The sequence below is a fragment of the Lampetra planeri genome, chromosome 1 (genome assembly GCF_965212315.1).
Source record: "Lampetra planeri chromosome 1, kcLamPlan1.2.h2, whole genome shotgun sequence".
Lineage (NCBI taxonomy): Eukaryota > Metazoa > Chordata > Hyperoartia > Petromyzontiformes > Petromyzontidae > Lampetra > Lampetra planeri.
The window spans coordinates 37,914,346-37,938,135 of record NC_136107.1 but is presented as its reverse complement, the minus strand read 5'-3'; the positions used below and the strand labels follow the sequence as shown (position 1 = coordinate 37,938,135).

The window sequence follows — 23,790 nt, the reverse complement described above, 5'->3', positions numbered from 1 at the left end:
GACCCTGGGCCCGTGCCAACCACGTTATGCCTGTGCCACTGCCTGACACCCAGGTTTCCCGCTCCCCCGTGACCCTGGGCTGACCGGAGTTGCCTGGACACAGACAATGACGTGGAAGAGAGCAGGAGCCGTGGGGACACCTCCGATCGTTCACGTGCGACGTGAGAAAAGCAGAAGATAGGCGGAACGCGCAGTCGGGGAGATGAGGTCAATGCTGCGATTCGGCATTAGCATTTTACGGGGTGATGCGAAGACGTGGCGAGTGAGACACGGTGAGGGAGAGGCGGGTAATCGAGACAAGGTGCGGAAGATATGATGAGGACAGGTAGCCAGAGACGGCGAGTGACAGAGGATGAGTGACAGGGTAATGGAGACAATGTTGAGTGAGACAGGGCGAGTGAGACACGGCGAGATAGGTAGCGGGAGAAGCCTCTCTGTTACTGGTAGGAACCTCCTAGTTACACCAGCCCACAGGGGATTATTATGTCCGTCTGTCCGTCGTGCATCCAAAAATGGGAGGGGTGGGGCTGGGTGGGGAGGGTGGGGAGGGGCTGGGTGGGGAGGGTGGGGCTGGGTGGGGGGTGGGAGAGGTGGGGCTGGGTGGGGAGGGGCTGGTCACTCCGTGGTGCTCTTATAAAACTCAACGTTTAACCTACTCACGCCGGCTTGTGCCCACCCTCACAGTCGGGCATATTTGCGGAATACACCACGCCGCCGTTGACCCTGGTCATTGACCGAGCAACCCAACGTTCCTACCAGCTCCCTCCGCAGGAATGTGTTAAAGTCTCCGAGGTCGATGTTGTTGACCTCGTCAGAGTGGAGGAAGCGAGGCCGTGCATTCGCTGCTCGCGAACCATGGACAGCGGCGCCCACGCGGAGGCGACCCCAGAGCGACGCGGCGAAGTTCGAATCCCGGTCAGGGGGTCTCCTCCTCAGGGATCGCGGGGACCCCCCATCATCAGGCGGGGCCTGGAGCCGCATCCCAGGACCCCACACCCTCCTCCTCCTCCCGGTCCGCTGAGGGGCAGGGGCCCAACCCGACGGGGCCCAGGGAGACCGCCAGGGGGGCCCCGCTGAGTAGTGGGGGGCCCTGCCTCTGGCGGAATCCCGCAGGAGGCGGGGGGGTCCAGCATCCAGGAGTTCTGCGGTCAGCTGGTAGAGTCCCCTGGTCCTTGGTCTCGCGAGTTGGGGAGGGCTTTGATCTCGTGGTCTGAGGATACCGAAGTCAAGGCCGTAGGGTTCCACGTCTTGGAGGTCTCGATTGTTCGGGGCGCCAGGGTCCAGGAGTTTCCGAGCCGTGTCAGAGATTCTCAGAGTCTGGGAGATTCTCAGAGTCTGGGAGATTCTCAGAGTCTGGGAGATTCTCAGAGTCTGGGAGATTCTCAGAGTCTGGGAGATTCTCAGAGTCTGGGAAATTTCCAGAGTCTGGGAGATTCTCAGAGTCTGGGAGATTCTCAGAGTCTGGGAGACCTCCGTTGTTGGCTCCTGAGCTTGAGTCTCTGGTTCTCCAATGCGCGGCCCCTGGGCTATCGTGGCGACTCCGGGTGTTGTGATCGTGCGCTTTGCTGATGCCAGGGCGCAGTGATGTCAGTGTCTTTGTGCGCTTGTATACTGTACGTGTGTTTATGTTGGAATCGACACGTTATTGACTCATTAATGTTTATTTGTAGCGTGGATAGGTGCATTCGTTAAAATATCAGAGATGTTCCCTCCTCCCTGGGCACAGGACTCGGCCCCGCGCCACGCGACGGCTTAATGCACCGTTCGAGAGTGTTCGTTTTCATCCCAATGAAACCCATGTCTCCATCACGAAGGGTGCGGCAAATCACCGTGGCAATGCTTCTAAGCCATTTCATCAGCATAAGAACCTGGCTCTCTCTCTCTGTACACAGTTACCACATGAGGCTGAACGAAAAAGGACTCAAACCGTTGTTGAGACTGCCTTTTTAATGTTAAGCAGATTTTAAATCTACGTGTTGCCAAGAGATGGAGCATCCGTTCGGATCTCTCGCAGAGCCGTGCGACCTTTCGTGTGAGAGAAGGCCTCGCGGAAGTGGACATCACAGAAGTGAGAGAGAGAGAGATCTCTTCCAGTGACCTCTGGGGTCCACACCGTACGTAGGGGACAGCACCGCAGACAGTAGTAATATTTGTGTCGCACGGCAGTCAAACCAATAATTTAAATGACAGCTGGAATGTATCCAAAGTGTAGTCGTTGGTGGCCATCAACTCGCCATAATACCGTACTTGGGAACCCGGTTTAACCCACAGTTGGCTGCCTGGATTCGAACCCAGGATCTCAGCGGTGCCAACTCTGCCACCGCCACTTCTCGTAGACAGTAATTTATTTTTCAATTCATGATAAGACAAACCGTATTAATTCTCAGATGTAATTTAGACAAATGAAGTCCACGACCAGATTTGAAGAGCTGGCAAAAAATACACCACCTGACAAACGTGAAGTACATAATAGCCACTGCCAAGTCGTCCAGTGGATCTGCTCCGAATGCGTGCCACTGTCCGCAGGCTGAAGCGTGTCTCAGTGCTTCCGAGCTGCAACAGAGGGCACGCAAATGCAGGTCGAGCGAATGCTGCGTTATGTGCGCAGCATTGGTCTTTTACATAGCCTGGTTGTTTGATATCGGAATAGTGTCCCAGAAAGTATGAGAAGTTATTTAAGGTTTTTAAAACATGGTGATTCATTCTTATTTTTTTTTATTGCATCTTTAAATGTATTTGTAGCTATTTTAGTGATAAGTCAGGGAATATGTAGGTCGATGCTCTCTGGTTACCCGGGTGAAAGTGGGCTAAGGCCTAGCCCGCATCTGGCCAACTGGCTCAAAAGGTCACAAACAATAAAACGCACAAGTTGGAGCCCTTTCCTGGACTCACGCTGGGTCTCATCGCTCCTGCAACCCAGCTGTGCTCGATTCCGAACCACAACGCAGCAATTAGTTACAACTTACCCAGGTGTGACATGGGTATACAGCACCACAAACAAAAACAAATATCCGCCATATAGAAACAGACGACTCGGGCAAGTGCTGTTAGTGAGCACCTATGAAGGCCGGTACAGCGCGTGTGGGGGTGGGTGGCCAGCACAACGCCCGGCCACCTTTGTTTCCCGAATGGCGATGTTTACACACCACACCAGGTAATCATTTGAGGCTGGGACGACCTCGGGGAGGCCCAGGACCGGTTCAGATAATCGTGACTGATGTTGGCTGCGAGCGGGAATCGAACTCGGGTGGCTGGGTTCGAAGCGTAGCGTGCAAACCGCTACACTACCCACAACAGAGCACCGCACGCTCACGCACACAGACGACTTGTACGTCATTGTTGTACACTTCACAACGGTACGATCGCACAGCTGCTAAAACGGCCGCCGACTTTTAGAACACAAACGAAGGCACGTTTTGCATCGTAAAAATATCACAAATATAATTTACAAAAGGAGTCATTAATGTCGCTGGAGAGGCCTCATGAAGTGTCACAAAACAATCTCCCGAGCGTTACAAACTGTGAATCGATACATGATCCTTCACACTCGCCTGGAATCGCTCCCAAGTCCGCATCATGTCCCTCGCCCCAGAAAGTCGCTGGATTTTGTCGCTAATCACTTCGACAAAATGTCATCTCTAGGGAAACCCCCAAAAAGTCGCACGAACTAGCGACAAAATCGCCGAGCCGGCAACGCTGTCCCAAAGGATGGTCGCCAGGGTGGCGAGATGTTAACTACCTCGCCGGGTGTACAAGAGGTCGTGGGTTCGATCCCGACCCTGACGCCTGCTGCTGTACATTTGGAGTTTGCGTGTTTTCTCTCCTCATGGTCGTGTGGATTTTTCTCCGTGCCTTCTGGTTTTTTCCCTCCACATTTTGAATCAACATCACGCGTTTAGAGTATTTGGCTGCTATGACATTCCACATGATGATAAGCCACTTCGGTGAGCTAACATTTGTGTGGCCAGGTTGCTTTTGAAAAAGGGCTCAATAGCTCAGAGGGCCTTACCTGGTAAATAAAAAAAAATTGTTTTTTTTTCACTCAACGTCAGCAGAGGGCCACGGCGCCGACGCCGCTAATCCATCCTCGTTAGTGTAACTCCCCCCCCCTCTGCGCCGGGACGACGGGGAGGTGCCGTCAGCCGAAGTAGGCCCAGAGGAAGATGCCGGCGGACATCCAGACGAGGAGGCACGAGTTCATGAGGCGCCTCGCCCTGGGACCCTCGTACAGGGCGGCCTCGACGTCCCCCACGGGTGGCAGCGGCGCCTCGTAGCCCCGCTGCTCCGTGCCGACGCCCGAGCTCGACGGCCCGTCCAAGCCGCAGAACCACAGCAGCGCCCGCTTCCACAGTGGCCGGCGCCGGGGCAAGCTGCCGTCGGAAGCTGCGCGCACGGTGGGGGGGGGAGCGGGGGGGGGGCACGGTGGTGGTGGCTGAGTGAGTCACCTCGACTGACGACGGGGCGTTAATGCAAAGTTCCCCAAACCAGTGGTCGTCGGATTAACTCTCGCAACACATTTGCAAATGGTGTGGCTAAATGCTTTGGTTTTGCCGTCAAAAAAGTGTTGTAGCGCTTTATAGGATTTTTATTTGGGATTAAAAGTGTTGGAGTGCGTTATAGAATTTGTATTTTGGATAAAAAGCTTTATATCGTCTAACAGGAGTATTACTTGCGATTAAAGGGTTATAGCGCTTTGTAGGATTTTTCTTTAGGATTAAAAGCGTTATAGTGTGTTCTGAGTTTCTTACGGGATTCACAGTGAAACCGCACATTTTTCAAACCTCTCCCCCATGCTACTCCAGCGACTCCACCGTGGCGACTGCACCGTGACTCACCTCCGTCTCGCGTGGGCTCCGAGTCGCCCTGCGCGATGGACGCGTCGTCGCGAAACGACACTTTCTCGGTCCCCCCGGCGGCGTCTGCGTCGGCGGCGATGACGCGGGCGTCGTTGCCATTCCGGTCCTCCGCCGGCGCGAGGGGCTTGTCGTTCCGCGTGAACCACGTGAGCCGCACCAGCTGTCGGCACACGGCGCGGATGCAGCGACACCCCCCCCCCCCCGGCGTTACTGGCGGCCTACGAACCGACCGCCCCACAACGGTGCGACCGCTCTCGCCACATCCCGGGAAGCTAAGCAGGCGTTTGAGCCTGGAGGGGGCCCTTGGATGGGAGGCAGTGCAGCAAATGGCAGGGTGGGCCAGATGTCTTGTGACTCCCCCCCCCCCTTTAACTAATTGGCCCAGAACATTTTAGTTCCTTTGCCATATTCATTTCTGTTTTTTAAATAAACCTTACTTTTAAAAAAGTAAATTTATGCTGTGCTATGCGTGCTTATCACTGGCCAGCGCATTAAGACATGAACTGTTTTGATGCTCTCTTTCGTAACAGAGAAACGCTTTATACGGGCATTCGATAATTATTTCAAAGGATTCTGGTTTGCGGCAATGTGACTGGAAGAGGGTCGTGCAGAAAAATCCATTGTTATTGTGCTGTACATGGCCCCACGGTGGCAAAATGTTAACTACCTCGCCTGGTATACAGGTGGTCATGGGTTCGTTCCCAACCCTGATGCCTGTATATTTAGAGTTTGCATGTTATCACCGTGGTCGCGTGGATTTTTCTCCAGGTCCTGCGGTTTTTCTCTCCACATTTCGAATCAACATCACGCGTTTAGAGAGTTTGGCTGCTATACATTTCCAGATGATAAGCCACTTCGTTGAGCTATCATTTGTGGCAGGTCGCTTCTGAAAAAGAGCTATTCAGCTCAATGGCCCTTACCTGGTTAAGTAAACATATTTACACTATGAGACCTCCTTTACCAGTGGCAAAATATAGTAATAGGTTTTTACCCTTTTAACTGGTAAAAACCTATTACTATATTTTGCCACTGGTAAAGGAGGTCTCATAGTGTAAATGCTTACCCCGAGCTCTCAATACTCTGATAGTGCGCTGTCTTTGAGTTGTACGCTTTTGGCGTCATCTGGTCCAACACCAATGGAGACTAGGCTCTAAGAAAAGCTGTCTCGGGTGTGGACCAATCAACTTCAAGGACAGTGCATATCGTTATCATCATCAGAGTTGTTTATTTTTGTTTGCCTTTTGACTGCTCGTGTTGTGGTTATTGCAAACACGATGCCTTGTATAAAGGTGTCAGTTTTTGTACCAGTTGAAAGGGTAAAAACCTATTACCAAAGTAAAAATAGTTTCGTTTTAGTTTACTATGGCCACCTGTACCAACCAATGTACAACGTACATTACTGGGGGGGGGGGGGGGCCTTTAAACAATGCGGGAGCCTCATGGAAATCTCAGGAACGTACGGGCCAACCGCACTCGCGCACGCCGCCCCCTGCAACGGTCCTGTCACCTGCTCGGGCGTGGGCGCGTCGGTGGCGAGGCTGACGGCCACGATGACCACGAGGGTGATGAAGGAGAGGAGCATGGAGAAGTAGAGGTAGTGCACGTAGCGCGTGACGGACGGGCGCGTGTCCTCTTCGCCGCAGCCCGGCTCGGGGTACACGAAGTCGAGGACCATGCGCGTGAGGCCGACCGCAAGGCCCACCATGAGGCCCCAGAACGTGCCCTGCGCTCGGCACGTGTCGGAACCGCGGTTTGCGGCCGTTCTCCGATTAGCACGCAAGGCCAAATTCGGGCTTTGGACAATTATTATATTTGTTTTATCGTTGTTGTGCAATAAGCTGTTGTAGTACCAGTAGCTAGATTTGCAATGTGACGTATTAGCGTGATTTTGCCGTGCGATCTCATTGGCCCATTTGGACTGGACCCAAAAAACAAATGGGTCGGTGAGGCGGAATCTTTGGGAACTTAATGCCAACTGAGGGCGCAAATGAGCAATGAAGCGGACACATTTTTGCAATTTCTCTACGCTGACCGGCTCACTGGCCCTCGGAATGGACCACCCCATTGGGCAATTGCCCTACGGACTGCTTTCCTATGGCCTAGTCCGGGCTTTCGTACGGTGCGACAGAAGTTAAAGATACGTACGTGCGTGCGCGCGTATGTTCTGCGGTACTCGCAGTCACCAACTCTAGGCTCGAATGCGTTTCAGTTTTGTTGCCAGAAAAAAGGGGAAAAACCTATTCTTGTATTTTGGTACTGGCAAAGAGGTCCCATGATACGTTTGTCGAGTCGTGGATTCGTAAGCAGTGAGCCATCGCAGATGTTGCTTGCACTTGTGTGTATTTACGTCTTTGTATTTTGTGCGTTTTGCATGTGTGTGCGTATGTGAGCATGTTTGCATGTGTCTGGGTCAATGTGTGTCGATATATTTGTGTGTGCATGTGTACGTCTGTCTGGCAGAACTGTTTCTGGAGGAACCCCTCGGGTTCTTTTGGTAAATTCACGTAGATAGAAAATGAAATTCAATAAAATAAAAATAAAAAATAAAAGCAAAAAAAACCCTCGACGTTTCGATCGCAACACAAGCAGTCTTCATCGGGCGGAGAGAAAAGGATGAAATGTAACTTTAATTTTTTATTTATTTTCTATCTACGTGACTTTACCGAAAGAACCAAAAAATATGAACCCCTCAGGGTTCCTCCAGAAACAGCAAAAATCCACTTCGACACTTCGCCTGGCACAGGCGCCGGGGTGACGTCACTGGCACTTAGCGAATGGCGGTTGTTGTTGTTGTGTATGTTAGAGGCTATACGGCGGATCTTGGTGGGTGTGTGTCCGAGTGTGGGTCTGTCTACCGTTGAGAGCGGTGGTGCAGTGGTTACCACACCGTGCGATAAACCCGGCAATCTGAGTTCGATTCCTGCTCAAAGCAAACCTCAGTGACAAATATTCAAACCGGTCGCGGGCCTCTTTTAGGTTGACTCAGCCTCAAATGAGTACCTGATGCAGTGTGTAAAATATTGTCATTCGGAAGAGAAAGGCGGTCAGGCGTGATCCTGGCCACCAACCCCCTCGTGTGCCGCGCCGGCCTTCATAGGTGCTCGCAAATAGCACTTGCCCCAACAGTCTGTTAAGGCTATACGGGGTTTGGGGGGGATCTTTGTCTTTGTGTGTGTGTACGTGCGTTGTGCGTACGGTCTCGTTGGCCCGCCTCCAGGCGCAGGCCAGCATGAACGCGATGGCGACGGGCGGCTGCAGGTAGGAGCTGATGGCCTGGATGTAGAAGAAGAGCTGCCCGCCCTGGCTGGCCTGGACCACGGGGATCCAGACGATGGACACCACGACGAGCACCAGCACAAACACCCTGCAGCACACGCACAAACACCCTGCGGCAAATGCATAGGCACGCTGTGCTTTGGACACCGGGACAGTCTTTCTGAAACTGGGACTGTCCAGACCAAACCGGGATGTTTGGAAGCTTAGCAGACTCACACGCGGAAAAAGCCGCTGATTTAAATGTAAATTAGTTTAAACGAATGTGTAATGAAATGCGAATGCGTAATGAAATGCTAATTATTTACCCAGTAGAGGCTAATTCAGGAGAGCCTGAGATTGTTGTGCTGTATGTACGTTGAACTTCTTACGCACCGTACGTAGCCAATCGTGCTAATCGGAGGTGCGGGGGAAGGACAACAAACTAAACACAAAAAGCATTTCGAAAAAAATTAGTTTTCGAATAGATTTAAGTGCATAGGTCCAGTGGCTTCCTAATATCGGAAGGAAGAGTGTTCCAGATGGCTGCAGAAGCACATCTGGAAGCGCACGATGCAGCGATTAGAGTGTTTTGGGGGGGGGGCACTTAACATTGTCATCTTTTGGCAAGACTTTCAAAGCCACGTGACGACAACACCTGGGCAAGCCCTTTTGGTCACCAATCCAAACATTAACCGACCTCAAATCTGCTTAGCTTTCGATATCCGACGATATCGGCAGCACTTACGGAGATGTTTTGTTTCTTCTGGGCAACGAAAAGTACTTTCCACTCGCGTGACCTTGCAGGAAACAAGCTGGCAAGGGCCCCGTTGTTTAAAAAAAAATTAACGGACAAGTAAATGATCGGTGGGGCGGGGGCCAGGGTGGCGCTCGTCCAGAAAACCCAGGAAGAGAGGCACACGACGGCGCGAGGTGTGGGTGCGCGCCAAGCGTGGAGACCTGCCGACGATCATGAGCTCGCGCTCGGAGGCGCGCGGGCGGATGTAACGCCACAGGTCCATGGTGAAGATGGTGCTGGAGGAGTTGAAGATGGAGGTGAGCGAGGACATGAGCGCGGCGATCATCACCGACATCATCAGCCCGCGGAGCCCTGAAGTGGGGCACACGGTGAGGGGGACACGGGGACGCTGCGAGGTCGTGTACCACAGGAACTCACGAAGTTGTACAATGTACTGCAATACACGTAGTGTATGACCGTAAATTAAAGCGCTTGAATCGCTGGGCAGCGCTCACCCTCCGGCAGCAGCTCCATGACGAGCTTGGGGTAGGCAATGTCGGTGCAGCTCACGCGGTTCTGGCACACGGCCTCGCACACCTCGGGGTCCACGCACGCCACCTCCTCTGGACAAGAGACAAAGATCCCCCGTGTAGCCTTAACAGACTGTTGGGGCAAGTGCTGTTAGCGAGCACCAATGAAGGCCCGCACGGCGTGCGAGGGTGTGGGTGGCCAGCACCACGCCTGGCCGCCTTTGTCTCCCGAGTCGTCTTGTTTATTACACACCGTACCAGGGACTCATTCGACCTAGAGGAGGCCCAGAACTTATTCAGATAATCGTCACTCATGTTGGCCGTAAGCAGGGATCGAAATAAGGACTCCAGGTTCATAGGGCAGTGCGCTGACCACTCTCTCCACATTTAGAAACATACGTTTAAGAGTATTTGGCTGCTATAAATTTCCACGCCATATGCCACTTCGTTGAGCTATAATTTGTGGCCAAGTCGCTTCTGAGAAAAGAGCTACATAGCTCAGTAGGCCTTACCTGGAAAAATAAAAATAGTTTTTTAGTTTTATTTCCAGCACAGACTGTAAAGCAGCCCCCCACATCGCTCACAGTCACTGCCCGTGGCGCAACTCACCGGTGAAGAGCACACGGCTGATCATTCCCGGGAAGACCATCATGAAGAGGGGCAGCACCTTCATTGAGGAGGCAAAGAGGGAGGCGCCCTTGGCGTGCGAGAGGTTCTTGGCGGACAGCGACCTTTGAACTATGACCTGCCGGAGAGTGGAGGGCAAGGCTCGCTGTGTCCGTGCCGCACGTGGACACTCGCCGCACGTGGAGGCTCACCACGTGACAACGGAAATTGTTCCGCGCCGAGCAGCACCACCGGTGGCGGCGCGAGCCAATCGGTGGGGGGATGGGGGCATCACGTGCCGACCAACGTTATACTGTGTACCAGAAGTCGCAGTTACCTGCAACGTTTTTCAGTTAATAAACAAATTACAATTCATGTAATTAGATGTACGAGATGTTTATTAAGGATATGAGTTTGAGCTGATTTGAGTATTTGGTACACCCCTATGCATTTCATGAATCCGTGGCCCTTTGAGCCACTTGGAGTCCTGAGCTTTTTCTCGGTTTGCTTTACACCTCGCGCCACCAGTTCGTGAGCGCCGCAATCTCCTTCCGTGCCGTCCATGTCTCAGGGCAATGCTCGAGACGCATTTTCAAATGGATGGCATTTCTTTTAAGTCACTGATGCACGGCAACATCAAAATAATGAAGGAGAGTATAATCACTCTCTCAAGCTCACGGCCACCAGAAGCTTTTAAAAGCTACTTTTTTTTAGTTCCTGGAAACAGTTGAAAACACTATTCCGCTACTCTACGTCAAGCTTTCCGACTATGGGAGAGTGTCAGAGGAATTCAAACGACACTGTCAGGTGGCGAACGGGAAAGGTTATTTTCAAATAAATTTGGATGTGAAATAAATTTGCCGACTCATGAGTGATGATTGCAACGTTGTGTGAACTGCCCTTTAACAAACGTATTATTCAGCCTGTTTATAAACATAAATATTTTACAAACCGTTACCTCATGAACTACCGATTTGGTAATCATTTACATTTTTCACGCGCACGGTCATCGAAGAGAGAACGACTCAGAGCCGTGAGGGGGGGAACCACAGACGAGCGAGAAGGCAGCCACACGGTGAGCCGGCACCAACAATTTCCCAAGCTCTGCGGTCCTCTATATATTAAGATGTATATCAGCCAATTGATGTTGGAGGAAACTGGAGCATCCGGAGAAAACCCACACGCCCGTGGGCGAAGCACTCTGTATCCCATGCAGATGAAACAAGTGGACTCCACATTTGCCGTACCGCCTTCTTCTGGCGAGCCAGGGTACGGCTTCCTCCTCAACTCCCACGGGAAGGGAGTTTCACAACATTCGTGCGGTGATCCACCGACCCACCGCTGCCACCTCCGCAGTGTCGGACCACAGGCAGCTCACGTGCGTCACCAGCGCCCGAGCTGAACGAAACTACGTTCTGAAGTCACCCGACGCCACCGCCCATCTGGAGGCCGCCGCCACCGTACCTGGTCGGTGCACCAGTACCAGATGGACGGGATGCTCATGCCGACGATGACGGCGGGCCACGGCAGGTCGGAGGTCACGGGGTCGCGGAACATGTGGAAGGCATCCTCGCGCGGGATCCCGCACGTCGAGTTGGGGTCCCGCCGCGTGGGGATCGCCAGGAAGTAGCGCTCGTACAGGTTCTCATAGCCGCCGATGTTCCAGAAACCTGACGGGAAGGATTGGGCAACGCCCGTCACGGCCGGCTCGCTGGCAACATGTCTCGGAGGCCTAGTTAAAGGCTGAGCCTGGAGAGTGTTTGACAGGCTGACGTCTATGCAAGCTGGCTTGACGGGGGGCATCTGCGGGGATGCGCTACGTTGTTCACCGCGTCAGGAGTTCAGGTTATCTTTGACTTTGGAAACAAACTGCCACTCACTGTATCCCATGAGAATGAGCGCTCCGATGAACATGATCAGCGTCTGCAGCGTGTCGGTGTAGATGACGGCGGCCAGGCCACCTGGGAGGGGATCGCACGGAGGTCACGGTCGGTGAACCGACAGAACAACGCAGGGCCCCCCCAGCACAACACAGTGCCAACGTCTATGCTGGGGCTGGGGGAGGAGGGTGGGGGGGGGGGTCGTGGAAACGCGCGACGAACCTCCGATGGTGTAGAGCGCCGTGATGGCCAGGAGCAGCGCCACCGCTACGTAGAGGTTCCAGTTTAGCGCCTGCTGGATGAATACGGCGCCGGCGTACATGTCCACCTGGCGAAGTGGGGGAAAGCAGAATCAGAATATTTATTCATGCCGAAAGAATCCGATGAGCTATGAAGCGCTTCTCGATGGCGGCTCGCCGCTCATCCGTGTCGCCATGGGGACGAGGAGACCGGAGGTCGGTGCGCGCCGGGAGGGATGGCGTGCACAGTTGAGCCCACGAGCTGTTACCGATATCTTGGTGAAGATGTAGATGAAGAGGTAGAGGACGGCGATGTAAATGCGGATGCGTTTGCTCCCAAACCTCCTCTGCAGGTATTCGGGCATCGTGGTCACCTGCCCAGCGGGGGATGACACGATTAGAAAGATGGCAGCAGTGACTCTGTCTCCGCTCGGCTATGCCCACCGCAGATGCCGTCACCGCTCAGGCTGCGGTCTGCAAATCGATATAATGCACGGCGTGAAGCTACGGATTCCTTGCACAGCTCTGCGCGTCTATTAATCCCACAGGCCCGCTCGTCGTCGAGACACACCGTGTGGACCAACGTCCCACACTGGGACTCGCCCGGTGATGGCGTGAGGAACAGGACGACCCAAGACACAGAGAACCACTTCCTCACCGCCATCCCACCACCGTTTCGTCTTCCCGGCTTCGGGCTGCCACGACGGCCGTCACGGAGGCCTGCCGCTCAAGAGGCTCCGTGACGGCCCTCCCCCCCCCGTCCACACCTGGAGCCAACGCGACCACAGCCCACTCGGTGGAGGTGCTCAGCGGCGCGCCGTGCCATCGCGCATTGTCGACGAGTGGCGTCTGACCGGCACTCGTCGGTGGACTCGGGGCCCTCCTTCCCACTACGCCGCTGCTGATGAAGCGGCTGTCCCCTGGCCCAGCAAGATGAGTGTGCAACAATAATAATAACACAAACAAAAACCGTCGGTTACAAGTGTGACGAGCCTCACCCCGGATGCGATGTAAATAGGCAGGAAGACCCAGGCGAGCAGAAGCACCACGAACATGCCCTGTAGGGAGACACGTGGAGAGTGAGGCCCTGGACGGCACCCTGCACACAACACCCTGCACACAACACCCTGCACACAACACCTTGCACAACACCCTGCACAGAACCCTGCACGGCTCCCTGCATGACACCCTGCAGTGTCATGCACGGCGCTCTGCCCAGCACCTTGCATGAGCCACCACCCCAGCTGTGAGTTTTCCGCATCATACGTACCAGTCAAGTACCACTCACAATAGTCACGTGAGACAAATGTGGACGCAATGCGTGCGGGCGTGTGTTGCGTTCACAACACTAATAATGATGTGTGCTAATTGCGTTTGGGTGTATGTGTACTTTGTGTGTACATGGCACTCGCCCCAACAGTCTGTTATGGGCTATATATGGGGGGGGGGGATGTATTTGTCTTTGTAATACAGTACACATTAGGTGCACACGAACAGCCCGTGTTGCATCAGGCCAATCTCAATGGTGTAGCATTCGAGTGTACAGGGAGTGCAACTGCACCGGAGACCGTGGGCCAGAGGGCACCAGGCGTTGGGCTACGAAGAGGGAGGGGGGGGGGGTAGGCGGAGGCCAATGCTGGTGGTTGGCTGGGGGCCCTGGCGGTGCCGGCTTTAGGAACGGGCAAACGTAAACATCTGTTCAGAGCGCCGGTGGCAAAAACTGTCGGGGCAGCGTCACTTCACCCCAACAACGCTGCACTACCGCGTCGGGCGCTGCTGGCGAAACGGGATCAGCGCGGGGGGGGTGCCGCGTGCGTGGGGGCGACGCGCCGAGAGGAACGGACGTTGAATTCGTAGGCGGCCACGGCGATGCCGGAGGCGGCGGCGCTGCCCGCGAGCCCCATGAAGTGGCCGCTGCCCACGTTGCTGGCGAAGAGAGAGGCCCCGACCTGCACGCGGCACGCACGGGAACACCACCACCCACCGGCAGCTCGGGGGACTCTCACGCGGCATCGGTCGCATCTCCCCCCCCCCCCGCCCGCCGCCGTTTCCAACGCTCATCTCCAGCCACAGAGAAAATCCCACCGCTCTCGTCACATGCACGTTTGGCGAACTGGATGTAAGATAAGCTATCATCAGCCATTGTCTATCCACTGCTGGATGAAGGCCGCACCCCCCCCCCACCCCCACGCTGTCGCCATCACTCAAGGTCCCCGTGCTGCTACCGTCCATCTCACTGCTGCGCGGGCGTCCGTCTCGTCGCTCCGTCTCCACGGCGGCCGTCCTCCTGGAGCTGTTCCGTCCCTTGACTGCCATTCTGTCACCAGCCTCATCCATCGGCCATTATCCCATGAATCCACTGCTAGCTGAAGGCCTCCCCAACGCAGCGTCGGTCGTCGTCGGAGCTGATTGACCGTACTTCACCGTGCTGCTCGACGCAGATCGGTGAAGGGGGCACTCAAGGCTGTGTCAGGTATCACTCGCACCGATGCAAGCCGTGGTGAAGAAGCGTAAACAACTTGGCTGTCTGTAAACAACTCGGTTGTCTGGCACAGCGGGGGAGGCCTTCACCCAGCAGGGGATTGACTCGGGCTGTGAATTATTTACATTTATACCATAACATTGCTAATCTCGCCAGGCTTCTAATTGCACACCGGCCACCCTCCCTACTTCTTCCATGCCGTCTCCACCGTCATGATCGCAGTCGCGGGTCAAGTTAACGATCATCGACGACTCGACTGCGATGAACGAGGCAGCGCGTGGCCTAGAATCGTCCGGCACGGCGTCACTCGCTCAACCGTCGAAAATCTGGCACGACCCGGTCGATTAGTTTCCCCCTCGACATTTTCCGTGTCGCTGGTAAAACCGGAGTGTGCGCCGCAAGTGACCGGCAGTAGCTGCAGCCGCGTGGCGAGGGGATACTCGATGCAGTGAAGGAGATATTTTTCTGGGTCACCGACACGGATACAACCCGACTGGAATTAAGCTCTGAGCCCGACAACAGATGTCGCACGTTCGTTCGCATGCCCTAACGTGTCTATGGTTGCCACCTATGAGGTGTAACAACAACAAACAACCAGTACATGTCACGGGAAAGAGAACATCTCACAATATCAGAGGAGGGCAGAACTGGATGTAAAGGCATCGTTTTAAGTGGTCTATTATAATAATCCGTAGTAGTATAATGCAAATGACAAGCACTTTTAATATCCTGAGAAAGACTGAGAGATTTCCCAGAACGGTAGCGACCTCCTCAAAGAAGAGGATGACCCCAGACAAACCCAGGGCAGGAGGCAACCCACGTCACTTGTTCGGTAGGAACTCACCGTCCACCAAACCATCTTCTTCCCGGCCAAGAAGTATCCGGTCACCGTTCCCCGCTTGGTCCTCCACATGGACTGTGCGTGGAGATGAGGAATCGGCCGCACACACGCACATGAACACACACACGCACGCACATGAAAACACACGCACGTGAACAGACACGCACATATAGTACACACACACGCGTACGCTTGCGCACATGCACACGCGCACACACGAACACATGCGCACATAAACACACACGCACATGAACACTAACGAACATAGAGTACACACATGCCCATGTAAATTTGCGCACGTGCACACACGAACACACACGAACACACGCACATAAACACGCACGCACATGAACACACGCGCACGGACAAACGGCATACATCACAGGAGAACAGCGAGCGCTTACATTCCACTGCATCGCTCGCGAACATTTGTATCGCCGCCTTCTTGAGCTTTAGGGCCATGCTGCCCCATCACCTCTGCCGCTCTTGCTACGAATGCTATAACCACGCTCCGTTCTGTCCGAGGCTGTATATGCGGTCTATTTACAAGCATCCGCTAAAGAGTTTTGGGCGCTGTGTTTTATTCGTATGCGAGCATTATTTACTGCTGTTTATACTGTTTGCGGGTTTCTAGTAATTTGTTGTTGTTGTTGCTCTTGACATTTTGCACTTTCCCACCCTCCGATGCGCTGTAAGTGCCACCACTGCCGACCATCTTAGGCTGCGGTTCGTCCTTGTAACAGAGCTGCTGAGATCAATGGGGCCGTCGCAGCTGAAATGATAAGAACAATAAAGTGTATGCCTATGAGTCTCTATGCAACTCTATGGATCTCTATGTACCTCTATGCAACTCACTGAATCTCTATGTCACTCGATAAACAAAACATTCTACATTGTAAATAATAAAAGCAAAAAAACACAAAATTTATTTTTTACTTTCTTTTACTTTTTTCATAGTTTTTTTTTTTGCTTTTATTATTTTCAAAAAAAATTGTATAAAAATTGATTTTATTTTATTCTTATATGTTTTTCTACGTGACTTTACCGAAAGAACCAAGAATATGAATTCCTGCAGTCACAAAAGTTTTAAGTCAAAATGGTCCTCTCATCTTGCCATGCCGCGTGCATACAGAGTGGACGGAGAGTTTGGCGATTAAATAAAAGAAGTTAACAATCACTCAGTTTTGCTCCGCTCACTCATTAAGTAATAATTGCTCATTCGGTAAGTTTCCGTGGCTGAGTGAATGTTATCCGGCGGAAATTAAACCCCGCCGACAAAGTGCTGAGCTCACGACAGGGATGTGAATAATTAGTCACCCGGCGGCGTTTAACTTTGGAGAACTTTAACTTACCGTCTGGAGATTCACAGGCCCTATCTATAATCCCCCGTACATTCAAGTGAGGTGACCACAGCAGGGATTTAAAACTCACCGTGCCGAAACTTGGAAACGCACACAAGAGTAACGAGAACTAATTGTAAAATATATTTTGTTAAAATATTGTTTACCCATCAGCTTCCGCATCCGCCAATTAAATACATCTGAGAACTACCACGTGTTGAAAAAGGTTACTTAATAATAAATGCGCGTCCACGCTTTTTCCTAACTTGTGCTGATAAGCCGCGTGTGAACAATTACATTTTTTTACGGCACAACTTTATCAAGAATTGCGTGACCAGTAAACACTCAACATAAATCAAGGCCCCGTGAGCGCTGGTATGTACATATTTTTAACTTCTTTCGCACCGTACGTAGCCAACCATGCTAATCTGACGTGCTGGTGGACATGGGGAACAATCCATTTATGGAAACTGCACCCGCTACGAATGCCTCCTAACCCTCAACACAAGAACACGCGACTCAACTCCGTTTTACGAGAAAATGAAATGTGATGAAAACGACGCAAGGGTGCCGTGCTCGACGCGGTGGCCGTCACTCACCCACAGCCCCACGGCCAGCACGAACACGAAGTACAGCACCAGCACCGCTATGTCCACGCCCGTGAGGCCCCGGGACCCGAGGACCCCCACGGTGGCCAGCACGCCGACGGTGGGGCCCGGCCGGGGAGACGTGGCCGCTCGGCCCGGCACCTCCATGGCGACCTGCACCCCTTGAATCTCGGCGGCGGCGGTGGCCGCAGCGGAGGCAGCGGTGGAGGGAGTGGGATTGAGCTCCTGGGGGCTCAAGGTGCCTCGTCGCCTCGTTCACATCGGAGTTCGCTTGTGCTGCGCCGGAGCTACTGAAGGAGCTGGAGCAGCTGCAGTTGCTGGGAGCCAGCAGAGAGTGCGGTCACCACTCTGGTCGCACGACATCGAGAGGCGGTGGTGCAGTGCCCGGCCACCCGCTCGCGCTGGAACCAGGGTTAAAGAGTAAAGTGTAAATAAATCATTTATCCTGGCCTCCATCCCCCCACCCCCACCTCTCTCATGCATATGTATGATGTGAAATTATACCACAGCATTCTTTATTGGATCCTAGTTTATGCCTGCAGCACGCACTCGTGTACGACATTCAAAACGGCGGCAACCTTTGGTCGCACTGGAATGTTTGTGATTTGGGTTTTGATGAAGCTGGTCACGGAATAAGGGAGGCAAGAGAATAAACCTCGACCCCAGGGCAATGGTCCTGACTGTGGGGAGGGGGGGGGGGGTGCGAGGTGTCAAAGGTCAATCGGCTCAACTCTCATCTTCTCCGCTCATCTTCTCTCGTCTCTATATGTCTATCATATATTATGTTCTTTCATCTCTCATCACGGTCACCGCATCCCGCTTTCACAGATGCACTTCTGCAGCCATCTGGAACGCTCTTCCTTCCGACATTAGGAAGCCACTAGCTTCCAAATGTCGGAGCTATGCACTTTTAAATTGAAAAATAATAATTTAGCTGCTTTTTGAATCCTATGCCATAGCAGGTTGTATACACGGATTACAGATAATTTTTGCTTGTTAAGGCGCATATGTTCCTCATTCATTATTAGATTCAGTTTGGGAGGGCTGTCATCTGAGTATGATGAACGGCACTCACTGTCCATGACGGGTGGGTATCATCACCAACTCGTATTGACCAGCGTGGTGAAGTATGGTCACATCCTGCCCCCCCCCCAAAAATGATATTGTAGCCTCAAACACGGTCCTTTGAGCCTCTTGCAATTCGCGACTTTATCAAACATGTATGGCCTTCTTGTAAATCCACGCTACTGGGGTCATTTAAAAGTTTTCATTTAAAACGGATTTTTGTGTTAAGTTTGTTATCCTTTCCCCGCACCTCTGACGAGCGCGGTTGGCTACGTACGGCGCGAAGGAAGTTCAACGTACATCTCCGTCCCCTTATCTGCTCCTCTAATCTCATCTGCATGTTATCTCTCGGTCTTCACCGAAGCACAAAGTCCGACCCAGGCAGCCACACAGCCCGACGACCCAAGATGGCTCTGGCCCCAGTGGTCGCAGACATCATCTCTCTTGATCACAATGTTCTCTGGGGGGGGGGGGGGGCTTACAATGAACAATAAAACGAAGAAATTAACAAATAAATGCGACGATTAAATAAAAGGAGTGAAAACTAAAAAAAAACATCGCCAATGATTAGTGTGTATTTTTAGAAAAAGAACGTTATGGAATGTTTTTACTGAACATGTAAGAGTTTGCAACCCTTGACGCAGACCCCAAACCCAGTTCAGCTCATTCATGCCTGGAGGTCTAATTACCATGACCAGTATCGGATGATAAATCTGAGCCAGACGGCCTCTGGTACTGAAGAAGTAGCAAAGCAGTACACGGACCTTCAGTTAAAGGCAGGTGAGAGCTCATTGAACTTTTCAAGAGACCTGGTCCATTGACAGTCTCATTACACTGATCAACACACTTATTCTGGCATAAGGTATTCCAACGGTATGAAGGTAATTTTGGGGTGCTGATTCCAAATCTGGCATCAGTTTTTTGTCTATCACATCAGGTTATTGAGATATCAAATATTGCATTTTCAATAAAAACTGCAGAAGAAAAATATTAAATAAATGTGGATATCTACATAAAATGATATTATAAACACACTATCCTAAAAATACAGCACCATATTTTAACACTAAAGCAGTCACTGACTCGCAACAACTTGCAATCATAAGTGACAGAGTTAATTTCGGGTAAAATCAATGAAAATGGGGTATGCCGATAGCATACAAATGAGATGTGATAGAGCAAATCTGAGATCAGATTTGGAATCAGCACCCTGAAATTAGTCTAAAACAGCTGCAAAATTCCAGGCCAGAAATTTGTTTGTTTTTGTTGACCAGTGTTATCGAGGGCCACCAGGTTAAGAACACGACCTAAGCAGTATAAATGACTGTTATTAGCACCGACTGTACAAGGTGGTCCAGATGTCTTGTGACCCCTCAAATAATTGACCCCTAAAATTGTTTTTCCCTTTGCGTATTCGTTTCTGCTATCACACCCATTGGTATACAAAAATATTAAGTTTTAGAGAATTGAATGAGAGTCAGAAGACATCTGGACCACCGTGTACATTACTTTGTCATATCCACTCCGGATGAAGTCCTCCTCCCCATGCCCTATCAGTCATGGGTCGGGTTGTTTGACCATACTTCACCACGCTGGTCGGTACAGATTTATGAAGCGGGGAGGTGGGTTGGGTGGGGGGGGGTCAGGACCGGTTGAGATGTCATCACTGATGTTAGCCGTGGCAGGCAATCGAGCTAAAGTCGTCAGGGGTTCATAGTGCAGCACGCTAGCCATGGCGCCACCACTCCTTCAACACAAATCAATACAATGAAACACCATTTGAAACAACACAGGGCGGTTGTGGGCCCGTGTAGTGACGTGCAGCTTGTATGCTGTCACCAGACGTTCCCCTATGCAGCCACTGGCTCCCGCCATAGAAATGTGGAATTTCTACCACTGCCTAATAGTTTTAAACAGGCTTGGCGTGCGATTGAATAATCTATATAAATAAAGAGCTTAATCTGTACGTCTCAAAAATCTCTAGGGTACTTCCCGACAAGTTGGAAATCTGCAATTTGGTACACAGATCGCTTTTAGGACGCAAACAACAGGAAACATCTGGAAATCCGATATTTTTCATTTTAAGGCCCCCAAATCCCGATTTTAAGTGCCCCATGAACATGTTTGGGTATGTCATTCAGAAATCCAACAAAATATAAGATTGCGTTTGTTTTCGTTTGATAGAGCGTTAAACAGCAAATAAAATAAAAGCGAGAACCATTGGTTCTATCTTTTATTGTGTTAGAGATATGTCGGATTCTAGCGGTTTTAAAATAAAGTCGCATTTTACGTTCAAATTAGAATAATTCGAAAACGGTAAAAGATAGGAGCTTCCCTTCATATGGTATTTAGTTCATAAATTTTTGTTCTTCCTAATAAATAAAAACGAAACCTTTAAAAATAGCGGTTTCCGATTAGGAATTCTTTAAATATAAGTTGAATCAAGTCGTCAACAATGCGTGTTTTTTTATCGTAGATAAAAATAATAAAGAATCATATCAGGTCAATTATTATATTTATTGAAAACTTTTGCCTGGCGAAGACAGGCAAAAGTTGCTTGAGTGGCAAAATCTGAAAGCTTTATGATCCACTATTAAAATAAATGACACCGCTTTGTGAATTCACTGCTGGATGATGATGGCCCCCCATTCCATGACTGAAAATGTGTTTCTGGCCACTGCCTTTTGACGTGAACACTTTGATGCTGCCCGTAATCACACGAATGTTCGCAAGAGGCCTTTGCCGATTCGAATAATGTCATTAACTGCCGGATCGCACGTAACCACGTCGTTTTCAGCAGACGATTTTGCAGCTAAATCCATTACTATACTGCACTGCATTGCCTATGCTCCACCTATCTTCCACCAACCTGCACTGACCAGCGGGGTGAGGTATGGTCAATTAATCTCCACTTCGCACATGTACGTTGAACTTCTTTTGCACCGTACGTGGCCAAGCGTGCGGGATAAGGACAACAAACTTAACACAAAAATGTAAGAAAAAGTTTTAAATCTAGATTTAAAAGTGCATGATCCCAGTGGCGTGGATTTAGAAGAAGGCCGTACATGTTTGATAAAGTCGCGAATTGCAAGATACTCTAAAGACCGTGTTTGAGGCTACAATATAATTTTGGGGGCGGGGGGGAGAATGTAACCATACTTCACCACGCTGGTCAATAAGAGTTGGTGATGATACCCACCCGTCATGGACAGTGAGTGCCCTTCATCATTCTCAGATGACAGCCCTCCCAAACTGAATTTAATGAGGAACATATGCACCTAAACAAAAACGAATTCTGTAATCCGTGTATAAAACCTGCTATGGCATAGGATTCAGAAACGTAACACACCGACAAAAGAAAACTAAACAAAGCTGATGAGTGTGCCCGATGCTTTTAGAATTATCCAGTGGCAGGGCAGTGAAACGCCTCCACAGCAATTGCTGCGTGGATCGGACTTAATGAGTTATTGAATTTGTCAATGAATGGTGGATGGGGGCAATCAGTGACAACACGTGTGGGATAATGAGTAGGCCAATCGAGATCATTGTTGGATGGGCGAATGAGTGGCGAGTGAATTAATGACTTAAGGTGAGTTGGTGAATGATTTAGACTGAGATTAAAAACGACTGGGGGAATGAACACATGTGCCGGGTGAATTCAAAGGTGAGTGAATGAAATCGGCCAGGGTGGGGCTGATCGAATAGATGTATTAATTAATTGCTTGGCGAGTGGATACATGAACGAGTGACTTAGTGTGTGAATAAGTGAAATTGTCACTATGGGCGATGCGTGGAATTGAGTGGGCGAGTGAGCCTTCGGGTGACTTGTGATTCTATTACACTTGTTTAGACACTTGTTTAGCCAGGGAAGTCTCATTGAAGACGATGACAGCCGTCTCCATTTCGAACGTCCACTGTTAAGCAGATGTATATCATACCTTATAAATCTCAACGTTCATCATACACAGTCCCATCACAAGGGAGAAACACAAATAGACAAAAACATTTTGCCCCTATTTCAACGGCAGTACACCGCAGAGGTGTGGACTCGAGTCATGTGACTTGGACTCGAGTCAGACTCGAGTCATGAATTTGATGACTTGCGACTCGACTTGGACTTGCATAACAATGACTTTGTCCCACCTATGAGATGTGGACTCGAGTCATGTGACTTGGACTCGAGTCAGACTCGAGTCATGAATTTGATGACTTGCGACTCGACTTGGACTTGCATAACAATGACTTTGTCCCACCTATGGTACACCGTATGAACCTGAAAACTCAATTTCCCTGTTCAAGAATACGGGTAAACCGTATAGATTGACAGGTATCATGTATGGTCAATACACCCGCAGTATTAATCAGGGCGGCCTGTCGCATTCGAAACGTGAAACTCTGTAACAAGCGGCAAACGCGCTACGGCTGGACCGCGTTACCACCGCGCAGAACGAGAGAGAGTTGCATGCAGTGAGTGGGTGAAGTCAATGGGAAGGACATACATTCCGTGACCCAAATGACTGTGCGTGAATGAGCGTGTAGGTAAGGTGAACGAATGCACGGCGGAATGAGTGGGTGAGCGAATGGGTGAGTAAATGAGTGGGTGAATGAATTAATGGGTGGGAGAATGCGTGGGTGAATTAATGCGTGGCTGAATGATTGGGTGAGTGAATGAATGGGTGAGTGAATGAGTGGGTGACTGAATGAGTTGGTGAATGCATACATGGGTGAGTTAATGAGTGGGTGACTGAATAAATTGGGTGAGTGAATGACTGGGTGACTGAATGAGTTGGTGAGTGAATTACTGAATTAGAGAATACATCGGTGAGTGAATGACTGGGTGAGTGAATTAATGGGTCACTGAATGAGTGACTAAATGAATGGGTGAGTGAATGACTGGGTGAGTGAATGAGTGGGTGAGTGAATGAGTGGGTGACTGAATGAATGGGTGAGTGATGACTGGGTGACTGAATGACTGGGTGAGTGAATGAGTGGGTGACTGAATGAATGGGTGAGTGAATAACTGGGTGAGTGAATGAATGGGTGAGTGAATGAGTGGGTGACTGAATGACTGGGTGACTGAATGACTGGGTGACTGATTGAATGGATGACATAATAAATGGGTGAGTGAATGACTGGGTGAGTGAATGAATGGATGACAGAAGACAGAATGAATGGTTGAGTGAATGAGTGGGTGACTAAATGAATGGGTGAGTGGGTGAGTGAGTGAGGAAAGGGGGGGGCACGCACGGTCCGCGTCGCGACACGTGGCTTTGCCTTGCAGGGGGCATCCGGTTTCTTGCGCGCGCCCGCGGGGGGGGGGGAGGGGTCAGGGGTCAGCACTTCCGTTCAGAG

General features: G+C 51.1%; 1 protein-coding gene across 1 annotated transcript; it reads right to left on the bottom strand.

The window, feature by feature from the left end:
• Window positions 1–1,642: 1,642 nt before the first annotated feature.
• On the bottom strand, window positions 1,643–23,751 carry SLC5A11 (solute carrier family 5 member 11). The gene is made up of 16 exons (XM_078600081.1): window positions 23,686–23,751; window positions 17,365–17,774; window positions 15,429–15,500; window positions 13,947–14,051; window positions 13,101–13,160; window positions 12,372–12,476; window positions 12,086–12,191; window positions 11,864–11,944; window positions 11,448–11,653; window positions 9,987–10,122; window positions 9,363–9,470; window positions 9,069–9,219; window positions 8,052–8,220; window positions 6,364–6,579; window positions 4,836–5,016; window positions 1,643–4,383 (listed from the first exon to the last, which is right to left on the bottom strand). The coding sequence occupies exons 2-16, from the start codon at window positions 17,518–17,520 to the stop codon at window positions 4,139–4,141; spliced, it is 2,097 nt and encodes a 698-aa protein (XP_078456207.1). The 5' UTR covers window positions 17,521–17,774; window positions 23,686–23,751; the 3' UTR covers window positions 1,643–4,138.
• Window positions 23,752–23,790: the final 39 nt, after the last annotated feature.

Bases quoted from the DNA above. Each gene is read 5' to 3' on its own strand.
- SLC5A11 (XM_078600081.1), bottom strand. From the start codon at position 17,520: ATGGAGGTGCCGGGCCGAGCGGCCACGTCTCCCCGGCCGGGCCCCACC. The intron at 9,471-9,986 runs GTGAGTTGCGCC...TCTCTTGTCCAG, and splicing joins CAGCCGTGTGCTCTTCACCG to AGGAGGTGGCGTGCGTGGAC. The intron at 6,580-8,051 runs GTACGCACAACG...TGCCGAGCGCAG, and splicing joins GGAGGCGGGCCAACGAGACC to GGCACGTTCTGGGGCCTCAT.